The sequence below is a fragment of the Entamoeba invadens genome (genome assembly GCF_000330505.1).
Source record: "Entamoeba invadens IP1 unplaced genomic scaffold scaff_1105074724629, whole genome shotgun sequence".
In the NCBI taxonomy this organism is placed as follows: Eukaryota; Evosea; order Mastigamoebida; family Endamoebidae; genus Entamoeba; species Entamoeba invadens.
The window spans coordinates 913,288-928,006 of record NW_004440426.1 but is presented as its reverse complement, the minus strand read 5'-3'; the positions used below and the strand labels follow the sequence as shown (position 1 = coordinate 928,006).

The following is a 14,719-nucleotide window of genomic DNA, read 5'->3' as shown; positions in this document are numbered from 1 at the left end:
TCTTTTTTCAAAAATACCAAAAAGCTTGTTTTGTTCATTGAATATCAAATAATTTATTCAACAGAAATAAAAAAATGATAATTTAAAATGACATTAAAATGCGTTCCACAAAGGTATTAATATCTTTTTGTTCTACATGCTCAAGCAATTCTTGTACGATTCCACAGTATTCTATTGTTTTAAACATATAATACAAAATGTATCGACCACAACTTGTCCCATCTTTTTGTCGAGCCACGTTTATATCATTAATTGGTTTATTTTTATCAATTACTATTCCGATGTGGCATAAGTAGTTTTTGATTGTTTCTACTTGTTGTTTAATTTGATCACTACAACAAATCGAATAATTCTTCAAACTGTCTAGTTTGAATAACGATAGTTCGTTATTGTCAATAATTCCAATTTAAAGAAATCAATGACCAACGGTATTGTAATTTTCTTTTTCTTTGTTGATTACAAATGAAGGAAAAAACAATATATGACTTTTTCGTATGTGTTCATTTATTTGTTTTGAATTAATCTTTTTAACGAGACGACAAATAGAAGTAAAAGAACAATCGAACAAAAAACACTCTTCTGAAGATGTGTTATTTATTATCCACTCTGCTCCATAAAAATATCATCTGAATTCAACATACCACACACAAAACGATCTTTATCAATTGTTTTAATTTTGGATTTAAAAGTTGGTGTTGTGATGAGTTCAGAATCTGACAATACAATCTCTGTATCTTTGGGAATCAGTTGTGTTTCTTCACAATAATCACTATTTATTTTACTCTCATCAATATTTTGACTTATTGTAGAAATTTCTATTTTTTCACTTTCGAAAAACAAACATTTGGATGAACACATTTGTTTTACAAAAAACATAAATTTTATTGATTCATCAATTCTTTTCTTTGCGTCATTCATTAAATACACAAGTGATTTTTTGTCAATTAATGGTTGTTTGTTGTTTTTAATTTCTTCTTTAATTAATTCAAATGTCTCATTTATTGAACAAATGCTGTCTTTCAATTCACCATATTTTTCATTCTGAACCATTTTACAACATTGGTTTTCATTTTCAAAAATAAAATGAAACAAATTATCACTCAAAGGTGTATAGTGATCACCTTATTTGTGTTTGTCATATTCTAATGGATCAACATCAAGTAATTCCATTTGGCCATTTTCATAAATTTCAATATTTTTATCAAAAAGACTAGTTAAATTATATGTATTTTCAATATTACAATCATCAGTAATCGGGTAATGTGTCAACATAAAGTTAAAAATGGCGCAAGCACAACGAAGATAGTGCTCAAACAAATCTTTGTCAAATTGATACGGCATTCTAAAAAACCTCCAAAATTGACACATTCTTCCATAACTCCTTTCGACAATATTTCTCATTATGGTGTGGGAATAATTAAAACTGTGTCGTTTTTCATCATTTTTTTGTTCTTTTCAATGGTACGATAACTTTGGTCAAACCTTTTGAAGTGTACCCTTTATCTCCTAATATTAAACCATCTCCAAAACCAAAACATGTTTGGTTGCAAGCATAAAGCTTGACATCTGAAATAGATGCTTCACACACTGTAGTCATTACCACAAAATCATTTCTATTAACTACAGTTTCAAATTTCATACCAGATGAATTTGTTTTTACAGAATAAAACAATGGACTTCTTATTTTGATAATCCTGTTATCCTGTGTTTTATGCAATACTCTTGTGGCATTAGTGACTATTGTTTTAGAATCAACAGCAGCGAATACTTTTGCAGCATCTTTAAATGATCTTAAAATACTGGCATTTTGGCCAACTGCAAATGATACAAAGGTTTTGGGATTTGAAGCAATATTTAATATCATATTTTTATAAATATTGTTTTCAAAAAGTCTAAAAAACGAAGGACTTGCCCACTAACATATGACGACATCCTATTATGATAACGATGTTTCCATTTTTTATATATTTCTATTTCTACTTGGGTGCTATTGGTGTCAATTTTGGGGGCGGCTTCTCTATTTGGAGAGAACCGTTCAAGTTTAAGAAGAACAAATGTGAGTATATAATTAAGCCCCGTTCTTAGAATAAACAAGAAAATAAAAAAAGACTTCTTGTATTCAACCCTTTTTGTGTTCTATTTTTGGTTCAGAGTGAACCACAAACTTATTTAAAAGTGAATCACAATTTGGAACAAATTCAACTTCTGAAGATCTGATTATATTGTGAAGTTCATCAAATTGTGAAAATATCAAGCCACTCAATCCTTTCATTTGGACATCATCATTAACTATACCATCCATTACATCTCTTCTTTCTATTTTTCTTCTTTGTTTTCCATTTCAATTTCAATTTTTTCAAATTTACAATAGTCTTCTTCCATTGTTAATCTTTTAAGTATTTCTTCTGGTGTCTTTTTGTCACTTTTTCTTTTGAACTAATTTTAATTAACTCAACGTCTTCTTCATTCAATATATGATTCTCTTCAAAAGGTAATCGACAGGTTAATGGTAGATTGAATTTTGGAACATCTTGAACGTCGTTTTTAAACTCTAAACCCAGTGGAATTGGTATTTTCTCGTTGTATTTTCTGACTTCTTTTTTGGCTTCTTTTTTCTATTTTTTCTATTTTTTCTATTTTTTCTATTTTTTCTATTTTTCTATTTTTCTATTTTTCTATTTTTCTATTTTTCTATTTTTCTATTTTTCTATTTTTTCTCGATTTTTTCTCGATTTTTTCTCGATTTTTTCTCGATTTTTTCTCGATTTTTTCAATTTTGTTTTTTAATGTTTCTTTGCCATTTCTTTGACTTTTTTTATCAAACAATTCTAATTTTTGTTTTAAAAAGTCAAAATTTTCGTCGTTGTGCGTGATGTTTAAACGTTTCATATGTAAAATAGATCTTTTTTATTTGTTATTAGAGCCACATAATCTACTTTTTAAGAACATATTAAAATTTGTTTATTATAATTCTTACATTTTTTTATTTAAATAAAAAATTATTGTATAATTAATATACAAATTTTAATATTTAAATATTTAAACCTTTCTTTATTGTTTTTAAATTTACAAAAATCAATACAAATTAATCAGCAAAATAAATTTTTATTTACATAAAAAATGAATAATCTAGTTATATTGAAATTTATTTTTGCCATCCATTAAAAAGTGGTTTGTCAAGTGGATTGAAAAAATAGATACATGTTTCCAGTGGATGGGTCTCATCCAGTCATATGTCTTAACAGTGTTGATTTATAAACATTAAACTTTAATAAAATATTTTGTATATAGACATTGTTTCCAACGTTCAAACAACAAATACTCGAAACTTTTACTTACTTTTTGACTTGTGTTTAATTATGAAAACAAGTTTAGTCCTTTTTGATTTTTTTGGTGGTTCTTCTTTTTTTCCGTTTGCAGCATTTTCTTTTTCCATGGCTTTCAATGTTGATTCATCAATATGGTGTGCTCTTTGTATCATACTTTTCATTCCTTCGGGTTTGGTTTCTGAGGCAACTGCATTTTGAGGTATTTGTGGTGTTTGGTCCTTATTCTCTGTTTTGAGTCCATTTGTTTTATGTGATCTAATGTGGTGGTGTCTGCTTTGTATTACTTCATTTTTAACTTCTGGTTGTTTTTCAATTATTTTGGGAGCGTTTGTTTCTGTTTTTGTTGCAATGTTCTGTACTTCCTTTGCTTCCTTTTGTAACTTGGCTTCGCGTGCCTTAAGTTTTTCTAACCGTTCTTTTTTATTAACCCATTTATCAATAGACTTACCAGTTTTCATATTAAAATAACGCACCTTCATCATTCCGGGTGTTTATCGTGTTTTTCGAGCATATTTAGTATTTTTTCCTTACCTTCATCAATATCGTTATTCACAACAGATGTAGCTTTGTCTTTAATAACATTTAACCCCATTTTAGCCACTCCTTTTATTTGATCAGTTAGGAAAGTATTAACTCCTTCTCCAAGTCCTATTTTTTCTCCAGCCTTTTTTACATACTTCCCACCAAATTCTACTACTTCGTCGATCGCATTATCAGCTAACTTAGAAGTTGCATTTTTAATCTCATTGGCAACAAAATTGGCTATTTTTCTTTTTGTGATCGGTTTATACTTTCGAACTTCTTTCAGATCTTCTTGACCAAGATCAACTCCAGTTGCTGTGTTTATCTGTCGTTTTATAAGGTTTTTAGTATTTATTCCAATATTATCAATATGATCGTCCACAATCCCGATCATATTTTTACCCAATTTATTCACCGCTCTGCCGAGTAAATAGGTCGTTCCTTCGGCTAGTTTATCTGAAGTTTCTTCATCTATACCAACTGCTTCTGCTGCTTTACTCAATGCAAATTTTGTAACTCCTTTGACTCCATCTTTCACAAGATTTTTTGTTGTTTCCTTCACTGTATCAACAGCAGTGTCAATAGCATAATTACCGGCTCTCTTCCCAAGATCCAATAATGAATCAGATACCTTTTTCCCTTTTCTTATCTCATCATTATTAATTTTATCAATTTTTCTTTCAAATGTATCTTTAAGTTCTTTGCCAACTTGTGCACCTTTCGCCAAAAGCGCCAAATGCCCACTTCCAACTGAAATTCCCGCCAAAATAGGAGTGAGTGGTGACGGAATAGCAGCAAGGACACCAGAAATACCTGCGTTTGCGCCAGTAATATTAGAAATGGTGTTTGTATGTTTTAGAACAGCACCCATAATTCCATTCATTTTATTCCCTGATTCTTCCAAGTTTTTCTTTGAGTTTGCAACTATTTCTTTTAATTTGGGGTCTTCACATAATTCAAAGTCAGCGTCGTCCGAATCAAATAAAGCAACAAAAGACCCCGAATCATTATCTTCTATTTCGGTTGTTGATAGTTCCTCGGTCAAATCAAATTCATCAACAAAAAGACTCTCATGGCCCGATGAATAAAGCACCAAACAACACAATAAAAAGTAGAACACAAGTTTCATAAAAATATGATAAACAAGTTTCAAGAAAGAATAAAAAACAAAGGTAATTTTTTATAATCGGTTGTTCAATTTTGTTTTTAAAACTGAACGTTGTGTAATATAATATAACACCCAAAAAATTAAAGACATGAATTTAATTTATTAAAAAAGTTTTGATCATTACACAATTACCAATCAATATTTTTTTTCAAATTCAAAAACATCTATAAAATTAAATATTTTTTATTTTTTATCTTGAAAAAGAATCAAATTACACCCTTTTTAAAAATACAAAACCAATTGTGTATAAATCTTAAAAAAATAAAATTATATAATTTTATAAGATTTACATTAACCACTACTACCTCTAAAAATAGAAAATACCAATTAAATACTTTAGTTGTTTAATAACGATTAACAAAATAATGTAATGTTAAAAAAATTAAATTTTGAATATTTTTTAAAAAAACAAAAATGCTTAAAAACTTTCAACAATAGATAAATGGGTTTTTGAGTATGTAAAAGAATTTACTAGTAAAGTGCATCAAAAATGGTCGATTAGCAATAAAACAAATCATTCACCTAAAAATGTTTATTTTAAAAAACAATTTCATTGATATTATAGATATTAATATTAAGTTTTTTGTTATGTTTTGTTATTATTCTATATGATAATAATTTATAAATAAATATTGTTTTGATCAAACTCGAACCATTATTTTGAAATTGATTATTGTTATATACATTATTTTTATTTAACTTTGTTTTGTTATTCATAGAATATTATATTTTTAAAAATTTTATTTGCAATTGATTATGATTTAATTTAAGTTTTTATTTGATACAAATGAAAAGATTATTAACCGAAATTCAAAAGTCTGTACTGTAATTATTTTATTGTTTATTTTTTTTTGTCAAAACTTATATTCAGAGTTAATCCACTCACCATTCCTGTTTATTAATTTTAGGAGTGTAAAACCGATTTAATTATTCATTATTTAAGGTGACCTTCGAGATTGTCACGACCCAAGTAATGTTAAGATATTTTGGGTCGAATTAATTCTTTTTTTGTAAATCGGCATTTTACTTTCCTCTTTACCAAATAACAAAAAAAATATTTTTTAAAACTTCACATTTTTTTCTGAATTTACACGTTGTTGAATTGATTATATATAATCATCATTAAACTTAACAGATCGTGTTATCAATTTTCATAACAAAGTTATCAACACAAATAAACGTTCAAATAAACAAAAAATCAAATATACAACAATGTTGATATAAAAGTAATTCTCAAATTAAATTTCCACTTAAATAATAGTTGTTTATTATATTGATTTTATTAATTGTAAATAGTAACTTTTGTGTAATGACTTTGATACTCATTAAAACAAAAACAAATAAAAAAATAAACAATTATCATCAATTTTATTGTGTAACTACGTCGATGTGCACAATTTTCATTCAACAACTTTTTGTTGATAATTACATATTAAAAAATTGTTATTTACAATTATTTTTTCTTAACTATCGTTTTTTTATTATTCATACAAAATATACATTATTGACATATATATATTTTAGTAACATCAAATTTCATGATTATCTTAAATAAAAACATTAATTGATTATCAATTTTAATAAACTAATAACAACAAATAATATATTAGGTTTAATTGTTAATCACTACATTTCCATTTAAATAAAAGATTGAAAAATAAAAAGTGATAAATTTTTAATATGAAAAAGTGTAAAATCAAACTAGAACTTAATTAATTAGACTAAAATTACTAGAATAACACAGTTTAGAACAATTTTGTTTATAACTTGATGCTCTTTCACACATAAGATATAAAAATCAATATTTTATCATCAAGGAGTAAAAGCAGACAATAAAAAATAAACATTTGATTTCAGTTCTTTGTTGTGGTACATACTAAGTCGTTTCAACAAAAATGAATACATTTTCATAATTATTACAAAAAATAATTCTAAACATATTTATCTATTATAACAGTTTGTTATTATTATAGATCATGCATAAAAGTGCATTAAAACAAAAATATTTGTCTTTTGGATATAAAATACTGTGCCCATATAATCTAAATAATACACAAACATTTAATAACAATTCAATTGCTTTCAAATTGAATATTAATAAAATAGAAAAATGATTTTAATTTTTATAGTTATATATATAATTGTATCTAAGTGACAACACGAATGTAATAACTAAAAATACAAATTCGTTTATTATCATCATTTTTAATTTGTTCACATATACATCTTATTATTTATCATTAACAAACTTCACGTGGTTGTTGATTATTTTAACCAATAAATAAATTATTTATTTATTTATTTATTTATTTATTTATTTATTTATTTATTTATTTATTTATTTATTTATTTATGACATGTACACAAAGGTTTAAGCCACAAGTCGTTGAAAATAACAATTCAGGTTCTTTTTATATTATAATAATTTTGTATATAAGTAGTTTGAAATTATATGTTTACACACTCAAAAAGTTTACATGTTTGATAAATTAATTCATTTTTACAATGAACATGTAAAGTATATAACTAACCATTTTATATTGATTACCATAATAAAATCATTAAAAGTAACTGTATTATCATGTTATTATTTCACAATTCAAAAACAGTTGTGATGTCATTTTCATAATGTGCTATTTATGTGTAATCAGACATAATAAATTAAAAGGATAAAATATATTAAATAACGTTATTTACATGTTATTATCAACAATAAGTTATTGAAAAACAATCGTTTTTTGAAATGTAGTTACACAATAAAAATGGTCACACCTGTTTTAAATATAAAAAGTATATTCAATTATCAAAAAAATGTAAAAATATTATCTTTGGTTTATATTAACATCAACAATTACATTTGAACATGATTGTTAATTATTTATTTATCATTCCATGTCTTGTCACATTGATAACTATGTGTGTGATTTTCAAAAACTACATTTTAATATGAAATATAGTTGTTTAAATATGAATATCGTAAAGAAATACAATCATTTTTTTTGTTTATTAAATACAGTAAAACCTTTTAAGAGTGGGAGGGAGTGTGGAATTATATTCTCTGAAGAGCGGGCATTTTTATTTAATCAAACCATAAATACCGCTCGAGAGAACTCTATTTTGAGTTTCAGTCTATAAAATGCCCGCTCTTCAGAGGTACAACTCTTGGGAGGTTTTATTGAAATTGTTTTTTGTAATCATTTTTTTTAACATAAAAAATAATTAATTAATTATTTTTAGTATTTATAATTATTTGACACGCATTTCAAACTTTTTGTTACCAATTCTTAATTATTTTACATTTATTTTAGACTTCAAATAAATATTGTCAGCCCAAGCATTTTGATGAATCTTCAAGGTCACCTTTATATTCAATTATTTTCTTGAATTTATTGTCAAAAAATCCCATGATAATAATTTTAAGTAGTTAACTTTTTTAAGACTTTAATTATAATAGTTAGAAAAGATTCTATAGAAACTCATATAATAAGTAAAATTATTAAAAAAATACTATGTTTTGTTAGTCGTTCACAAGTTAAAACAAAACGTAAATATTAATTCATCAAATTGATAAGTTATTAGACATTTAGTACTCGCAGTTATTTTTCTTCTTTGAATTTGCGTTTTTAAAGTCTTCTGGGAATGGAGCGAAGAAAATTTTTTCTTTACAGTGTTCTTTTTCAGCGTCTAATATGTTTTGAGGGCAAGCTCTTGGTGTAGGGTTAAACTTATTTGTTTCATTGATATCATAACATATTCTAAGTTCTCCCATTGCACCATTTTCGTCACAAGTGAAAGCTGGGGGGGCTCCATACATTTTTGCAATTTTATCTCTCGTTTCATTTAGTAAATATTGTTGATTAGGAACATAACTATATGTGTCTTGCAATATTTTCCACACATCAACACGTTTTCTCAGGTCCATCACTGTTTTTAAGTAGTCCAATGGACCATTTTCTCCAGTGTAAACGGAGTAAGCACAAGTTCCGTGTTTATCAAATTCGTACATTGGGAACCTGCACTTTCCGTTTGAAAACCAATACATTGACATATCATTTCTAAGTTCTTTATCAGCCAACATTGATTGTTCAACTACTTTAATATCAAATTTTTTTTCACAACATTTTAAAACATTTCCTGTGTATAATTGTGGCCAAAATCCATGAACATGGAATCCTTCAGCTATGTAGCTAGAACCCTTAGGGATGGTGCATTTATTCGTAGCTGTACAAGAAACTCCTGGCCAAAATTGAACAAACATGATATAATCCATTTTTGGTTGAGAAGGATCATATTGTGAACCACACATATGAGCGTCTTCAAGTACATAAGGATCTGCTTGAGCTTTTTTCGCTTTTTTCTCTTCTTCTTTTTGTTTATAAAGTAGTTTTCTTTCTTCTTTGGACATTTTTACAGCTACTTTTTTAGGCTTTTTGTCTTTTTTAACCTTTCCATAGTTTGGATTCTTTTGTGCAACTTGTGATTTTGCAAGCGTCACACCCATTTGTGGAGTAATTGGAAGCAATGGAGTCGTGGTAGGACTTACTTGGACGAGAGCTTGTTGGTCTGTTGGTTGATCATCTCCCAGAGTGAAAGCGTTCGCCAGTATACACAAAAACAAAATGTACATTATATATCAAACAGTTTGAATTTGTTTTTATACCTAAAATATAAATTAAATTTAAATTTTTATAATATAATTATAAATATCAACACACACCAAAACAAAAATAAAATGTAAATATTTGACTGTGATTAATTAATTATTGATTTAACACCAGTGGGTATTTTTTCGGTTCCGAAAAACCACTCGTTGTTGTTTTATGTAATTTTTGTTCATTATTTATACCTTAAATAATTATTTGCATTATAGTATTAATCTAAAAAAGTTGTCCTGGGCTTTTTGGTCAATGAAAATTGGAAAATATCGGGATCATATTCGAAATATAAAAAAATCGTCGTTTCAGTTTTTTCCCAATTTTTTCCTAATTCCCGGGTTTTAAACAATTATTTGTGTATAAATTGATAAAAAGAACAACACTCTACAACAAACTCTAATTATTTTTGGGGTGTAATGTATTGATTCTTGTAAAAAAAGATAACAACACCTCACTTTTTGGAATACCTTGGTTTTTTATATAATTAAAACTAAAAAAACAACTATTATTTTTTTAAAACATATAATTGTCGTTGTTTTTTTGTTTTGTAACAATACCATTTACAAATATAGTAAATTTAATATTTATTTTTTCAACACACATTTAAAAAAAGTGTGTTGAAACATGGTAAGACAAATCTATAGATCGGCACAATTCCTTTTTTCTGTGTTATTTTTTTGTGGCAATTTTTTATGCACCCATATTTTTTTTACAATTTACTCGTAACCAAAAAACAAAAACAAGTATAAAACACAATTAAATTATGAACATTTTGTATTTTTTTAGCCTTTTAACAACACGTTTTTTAAAAAAATAGAAAGTCTTTTAAATATTTATCAATGTTTTTTGGACCGACTAATTTCACCACCTCTTAAAATAAAAATATCTATTTATAAACAAATAATTACAGTAGGAGGAAATATGGGGATGCAAGAGAAAGGAGGATGCTCGTAACTATTGGTTAATTTCAATTGAAAAATAGTAAAATTACTATTAATTTTAATATAAATTATTAATAAAAAAATCAATAAAATAAAAAAACCAAAAAAATATATCAATTATTTATTATTAATAATATTAAATTAATTAATATTGAGATTAGCATCCCCTTTTTTCTCAGCATCCCACTTTTTCCATTTACTTTATTAATTAAGGCGATCATGGTGAATCTATTTATGTTGAATATTTTGGCTTTTTTACTCAGGAAATAAATATCGGACGATTATTATTAAAAATGAAATATTTAGAAAATAATTTTTCTTCCTAATAAAAAAACATAATTTGCTCCAAAAATAAAAAACAAAATAATTGCATAATAATATTTTGGGTGGTTGTGTTGAGCAGCAGCAGCAATTTAAAATCGAAATCGAAATGTAAATAATCCCGGTTATTTGCTCACATTCTAATATAACTTCTTAGTATTAATATTTTGTTTTATTGAAATTAAATAACATAAATAATCGGGAAATAAAAAGCGAAAATGTTAACTTTACTTTTATAATAATAAATCATATAGTGACAGAGCAAAAAAAAACAAATATTGCCGTTCTAACGTTTGAACACATTTAAAAATGTTTTTATTTAAAATATCTAATTATTTAATCAGTTGGAATTAAACATCATTTATAATATCGATAATTAATATAAAATATACTTAATAAATATCGTTAATTCATCTTAATGAAATAAGATAAAATAAGAATAAGGTATACAAACTTACAATAAATAATTATTTTAAATTCGTTGTCATAACGAATTTTGTTATCGTTTTGTTGTGTATTTTGTTTACTAAAAATTGTTATACATTTTTTTAAAAAAACATGAAAGTTTTTTTAATCTTACATTTTAAAATATTATTTTGAACCGAACTTAATAAGTAGTATAGTCATGGTAAAAATGGTTGTTGATTGAATAAAGGTTCGGTTTATTTTTACATTTCAATAAAAGTTACACTTGTAGTGTACCTTTAATTGAAGTTGTTTTCCCTTCAAACAGAACGAAAAAGAACATATTATTCAAATCAAAACGAAAAAATAAATAGAAAATGAAGGGAAAGAAGATTTCTTCTCATTTATAAACAATAACAAAAAACAATAACAAAAAGATGATAAAAGTTTCAATTAGATGAATGCTCTAGTCAATGGCAAGAGTATTTTATGCTTTAAACAAGTACAAAGCCAATCATCAAAAGAAACGCTAAACCTATACGGTCAACACTTTCTGTATTAACAAAACGTAAACAAACTCCACAATTCCACCTTTTTGACAACCAGTATTGGTTTAACCAAAGCAAATAAAGCTATTGATAAACACATTGAATAAAGAGAAATAAAAAACAAACAATAATAAGCAGTCGTGAAAAAAAGATTGTCGATGTTATAATAATTAAGGAAAATGCAGTTGTTACTTAAACGTGAGTAAATAATAAAAATATCAGTTTAATTGATCTGTTAAATATGTAAAAATCAGAGTTGATCTGTAAAAACTTAAAGTTTACAAGATGTCATAATTTGACAATTGTATTAAAAAGACGTTTTTAAAACCATATTTTTATTATTTTAAACTTAAATAATATTATCAATGATTGAATAATAAAAATAAATTTCATTTTGAATTCCTTTTGAACTTGTGTACTTTAATTAACCTTACAGGTCAGCCCAACTTACATTGAAATTATCAGGAAATATTCAAAAAATAAATCAAACATAACACAAATTTTCAATCATTTTGAAGTGCCTTCGTTTTTATCAATGTTTAAGTTGCTTCTTCTTCCAGGAAAGGCAACGGGAACTACGCAAACCTGTTCGCCCAAAAACTCTCGTATTCTGAAGGCATACTCCCTACAGTAAAAAATTCTGACATCATAAGTACCCTCTTTTTCTTTTCCAATTGGCTTTTTTACGTAACCACACATGTGAAAGGCTGAGGTGTTGTTGTTGTTTACGCAGGCAATTTTAAACGAATGGATGATTTCAACGACTCTTTTTGTGACCATACAAACAGACAACTCTTCCAACTTAGCAGCATCTATTGCACCATCTTGATCCTTGTGTTCTAAAATTTCCATTTTTCTTCGCTTTGTAGCCTTCTTGACTTCATCTTCAACATCATCCTTTTGAGACATAACACCAACGGGGTACTTCATACCAACAAGTCGAGAAACTACCGAAGAACCCATTGCATTCTATCAGTCAATAACAATAAAAGAAAAGTAAACATGTTAACAAGACTTATAACGGCTTTGAATAATAATATCATTTCACTAATTTCTCTCATAATAAAAAACAAACTTTTTGAACGCCAAATATGACAACGTCCAGTGGCTGAGACAAGTGGTTACTGTGTGGGCACAATAATAATAAAGCCACTTTATTTTCGAACAGCCACTTTCTAGCACCATCTTTAATGTGGCTAACACAGTTGTCTTGTATTAAAACCGCCCATTCTTGTGGGCAATTTTTTCTTCTTAATTCCAGTTCTAATTAAAGACATCTTTCAAGTCACAACGTGTATATGTCTTCCGTAACGAAGGATTTGCGTTGATATGCAATTTCAACATCATCTCTGTCTATGTATCTGTCGATTTCATTTTTCATTGTCAAGTTTGATAGTATGATCATTGGTTTCAGCGTGGTGTTGTTGGCAAATATTCCTGCAATCAGTGTTATGCGTTTTTGAGAGCGATCAACAGAGTAAGAGTTGGTGTAGTCATAGTTGTCGTCAACATAAAAGTTGCTCCTTTTTGAGTCCACAAATGGACAATAACCACTTTCGTCCATGTTGATAAGGAGGGAGGGTTTAACTCCATTCAAGTGGACACCTCTTTCGCCGGCATATTGCTTGTCATTGTTCAACAAATCAACAGCTCTAGTTTCATAGCTTCTTAACTCATTCTTACTCAGCTCTCTCTTTATCCATTGGTTTTGCAATCTTCTTAATTAAACCCTCCCTTCTCAAACTGTTTGCGATGGTTCTTTTTGATACTTTCTTCCCAACAACTCCTTCTGCAACATTTCCCATCTTTTTGGTGGTGATTGGTTTGGTGGTGTTTTGTCTTTCTCGAATTGTTTCCAACAACAACGGCATTCTCGATTGATTAATTTCTCGTTTTCTTCCAGACTTCCCTTCGACATCGTCATACAAGTTGTTGAGGCGGGCCGTCGAGGGTGAGACACCCAACACTTTGGCTTTCGTTTCAATTGAAACCTTTTCAAGCCATTTTTCACTTCTCAACAATTTCATTTGTTGTTGGAGTGTTAGACATTCCATGATTTCTGTTGCATGGGTTTCACAGAAATCCAAAAATCACAGCCACGACCCGATTTTGTACTGTGGCGCAACACGCTCAAATCCAATTTTTTGAAGCGAGTTTCCGCTGTGGTTTGGACATGATTATTGAGTTCTGAAACCAGCTGTATTTATCGTTTTTATTATAATTAATGGTTAATTTTATTAATAATTATAATTTGAAGTGTTTCGAAAAATTGTCTTTATTATTCTCCAACAATTTGACATCTAATCGCAATATATATTTATAAAATTTGGGTGATTTCCCGTTTCTTTATGTAACAATTGACTCTTTATTTTCTATTTTTCATGTTATCAAGAAAATAAATTTAAAAAATGATTGTGTGACCATAACTTTGATACTCATGATTGTGTATAGTTTGCTGCCAATACAAATGTTGTTTATAATAAAGAGGAGTACTCAAATTTAACAAAAATACATTTTTTCAATATCATTTCTTATTTTACTCAAAAAATGAAAGGGGGTGAAAAAAAGCACTTTCATTTTCTTTTTTTGATAAACAACAATGATTATGTATAATGTCATATCTGTAATGTTCAATAAACAGCTCTTAATGTTATAAAATTGACAACTAATTGTCATACTGTCAACTATCGTTTTTATGATTATCCTTGTTTGTGTTCTATTTTTTTAACATGGTGAAAAAAAGCACTTTCATTTTTTCAGAAACTATATTAACTATACTGAACTATACTTGTTTTTTGAATTACAAAAAAACATTTTTCGATCAAAATGA

At 27.1% G+C, this 14,719-nt stretch overlaps 3 protein-coding genes across 3 annotated transcripts; all 3 read right to left on the bottom strand.

Moving 5' to 3' along the window:
* Positions 1-3,807: 3,807 nt before the first annotated feature.
* On the bottom strand, positions 3,808-4,980 carry EIN_024750 (hypothetical protein; the record flags this gene model as incomplete). Its single annotated transcript, XM_004257429.1, has 1 exon — positions 3,808-4,980. The coding sequence occupies one exon, from the start codon at positions 4,978-4,980 to the stop codon at positions 3,808-3,810; it is 1,173 nt and encodes a 390-aa protein (XP_004257477.1).
* Positions 4,981-8,602: 3,622 nt separating this feature from the next.
* On the bottom strand, positions 8,603-9,646 carry EIN_024740 (extracellular ribonuclease LE precursor, putative; the record flags this gene model as incomplete). The annotated part of the gene is made up of 1 exon (XM_004257428.1): positions 8,603-9,646. One exon carries the CDS (start codon positions 9,644-9,646, stop codon positions 8,603-8,605), a length of 1,044 nt encoding a protein of 347 aa, XP_004257476.1.
* Positions 9,647-13,568: 3,922 nt separating this feature from the next.
* Positions 13,569-13,916, bottom strand: EIN_024730 (hypothetical protein; the record flags this gene model as incomplete). The annotated part of the gene is made up of 1 exon (XM_004257427.1): positions 13,569-13,916. One exon carries the CDS (start codon positions 13,914-13,916, stop codon positions 13,569-13,571), a length of 348 nt encoding a protein of 115 aa, XP_004257475.1.
* Between the last annotated feature and the right edge of the window lie 803 nt (positions 13,917-14,719).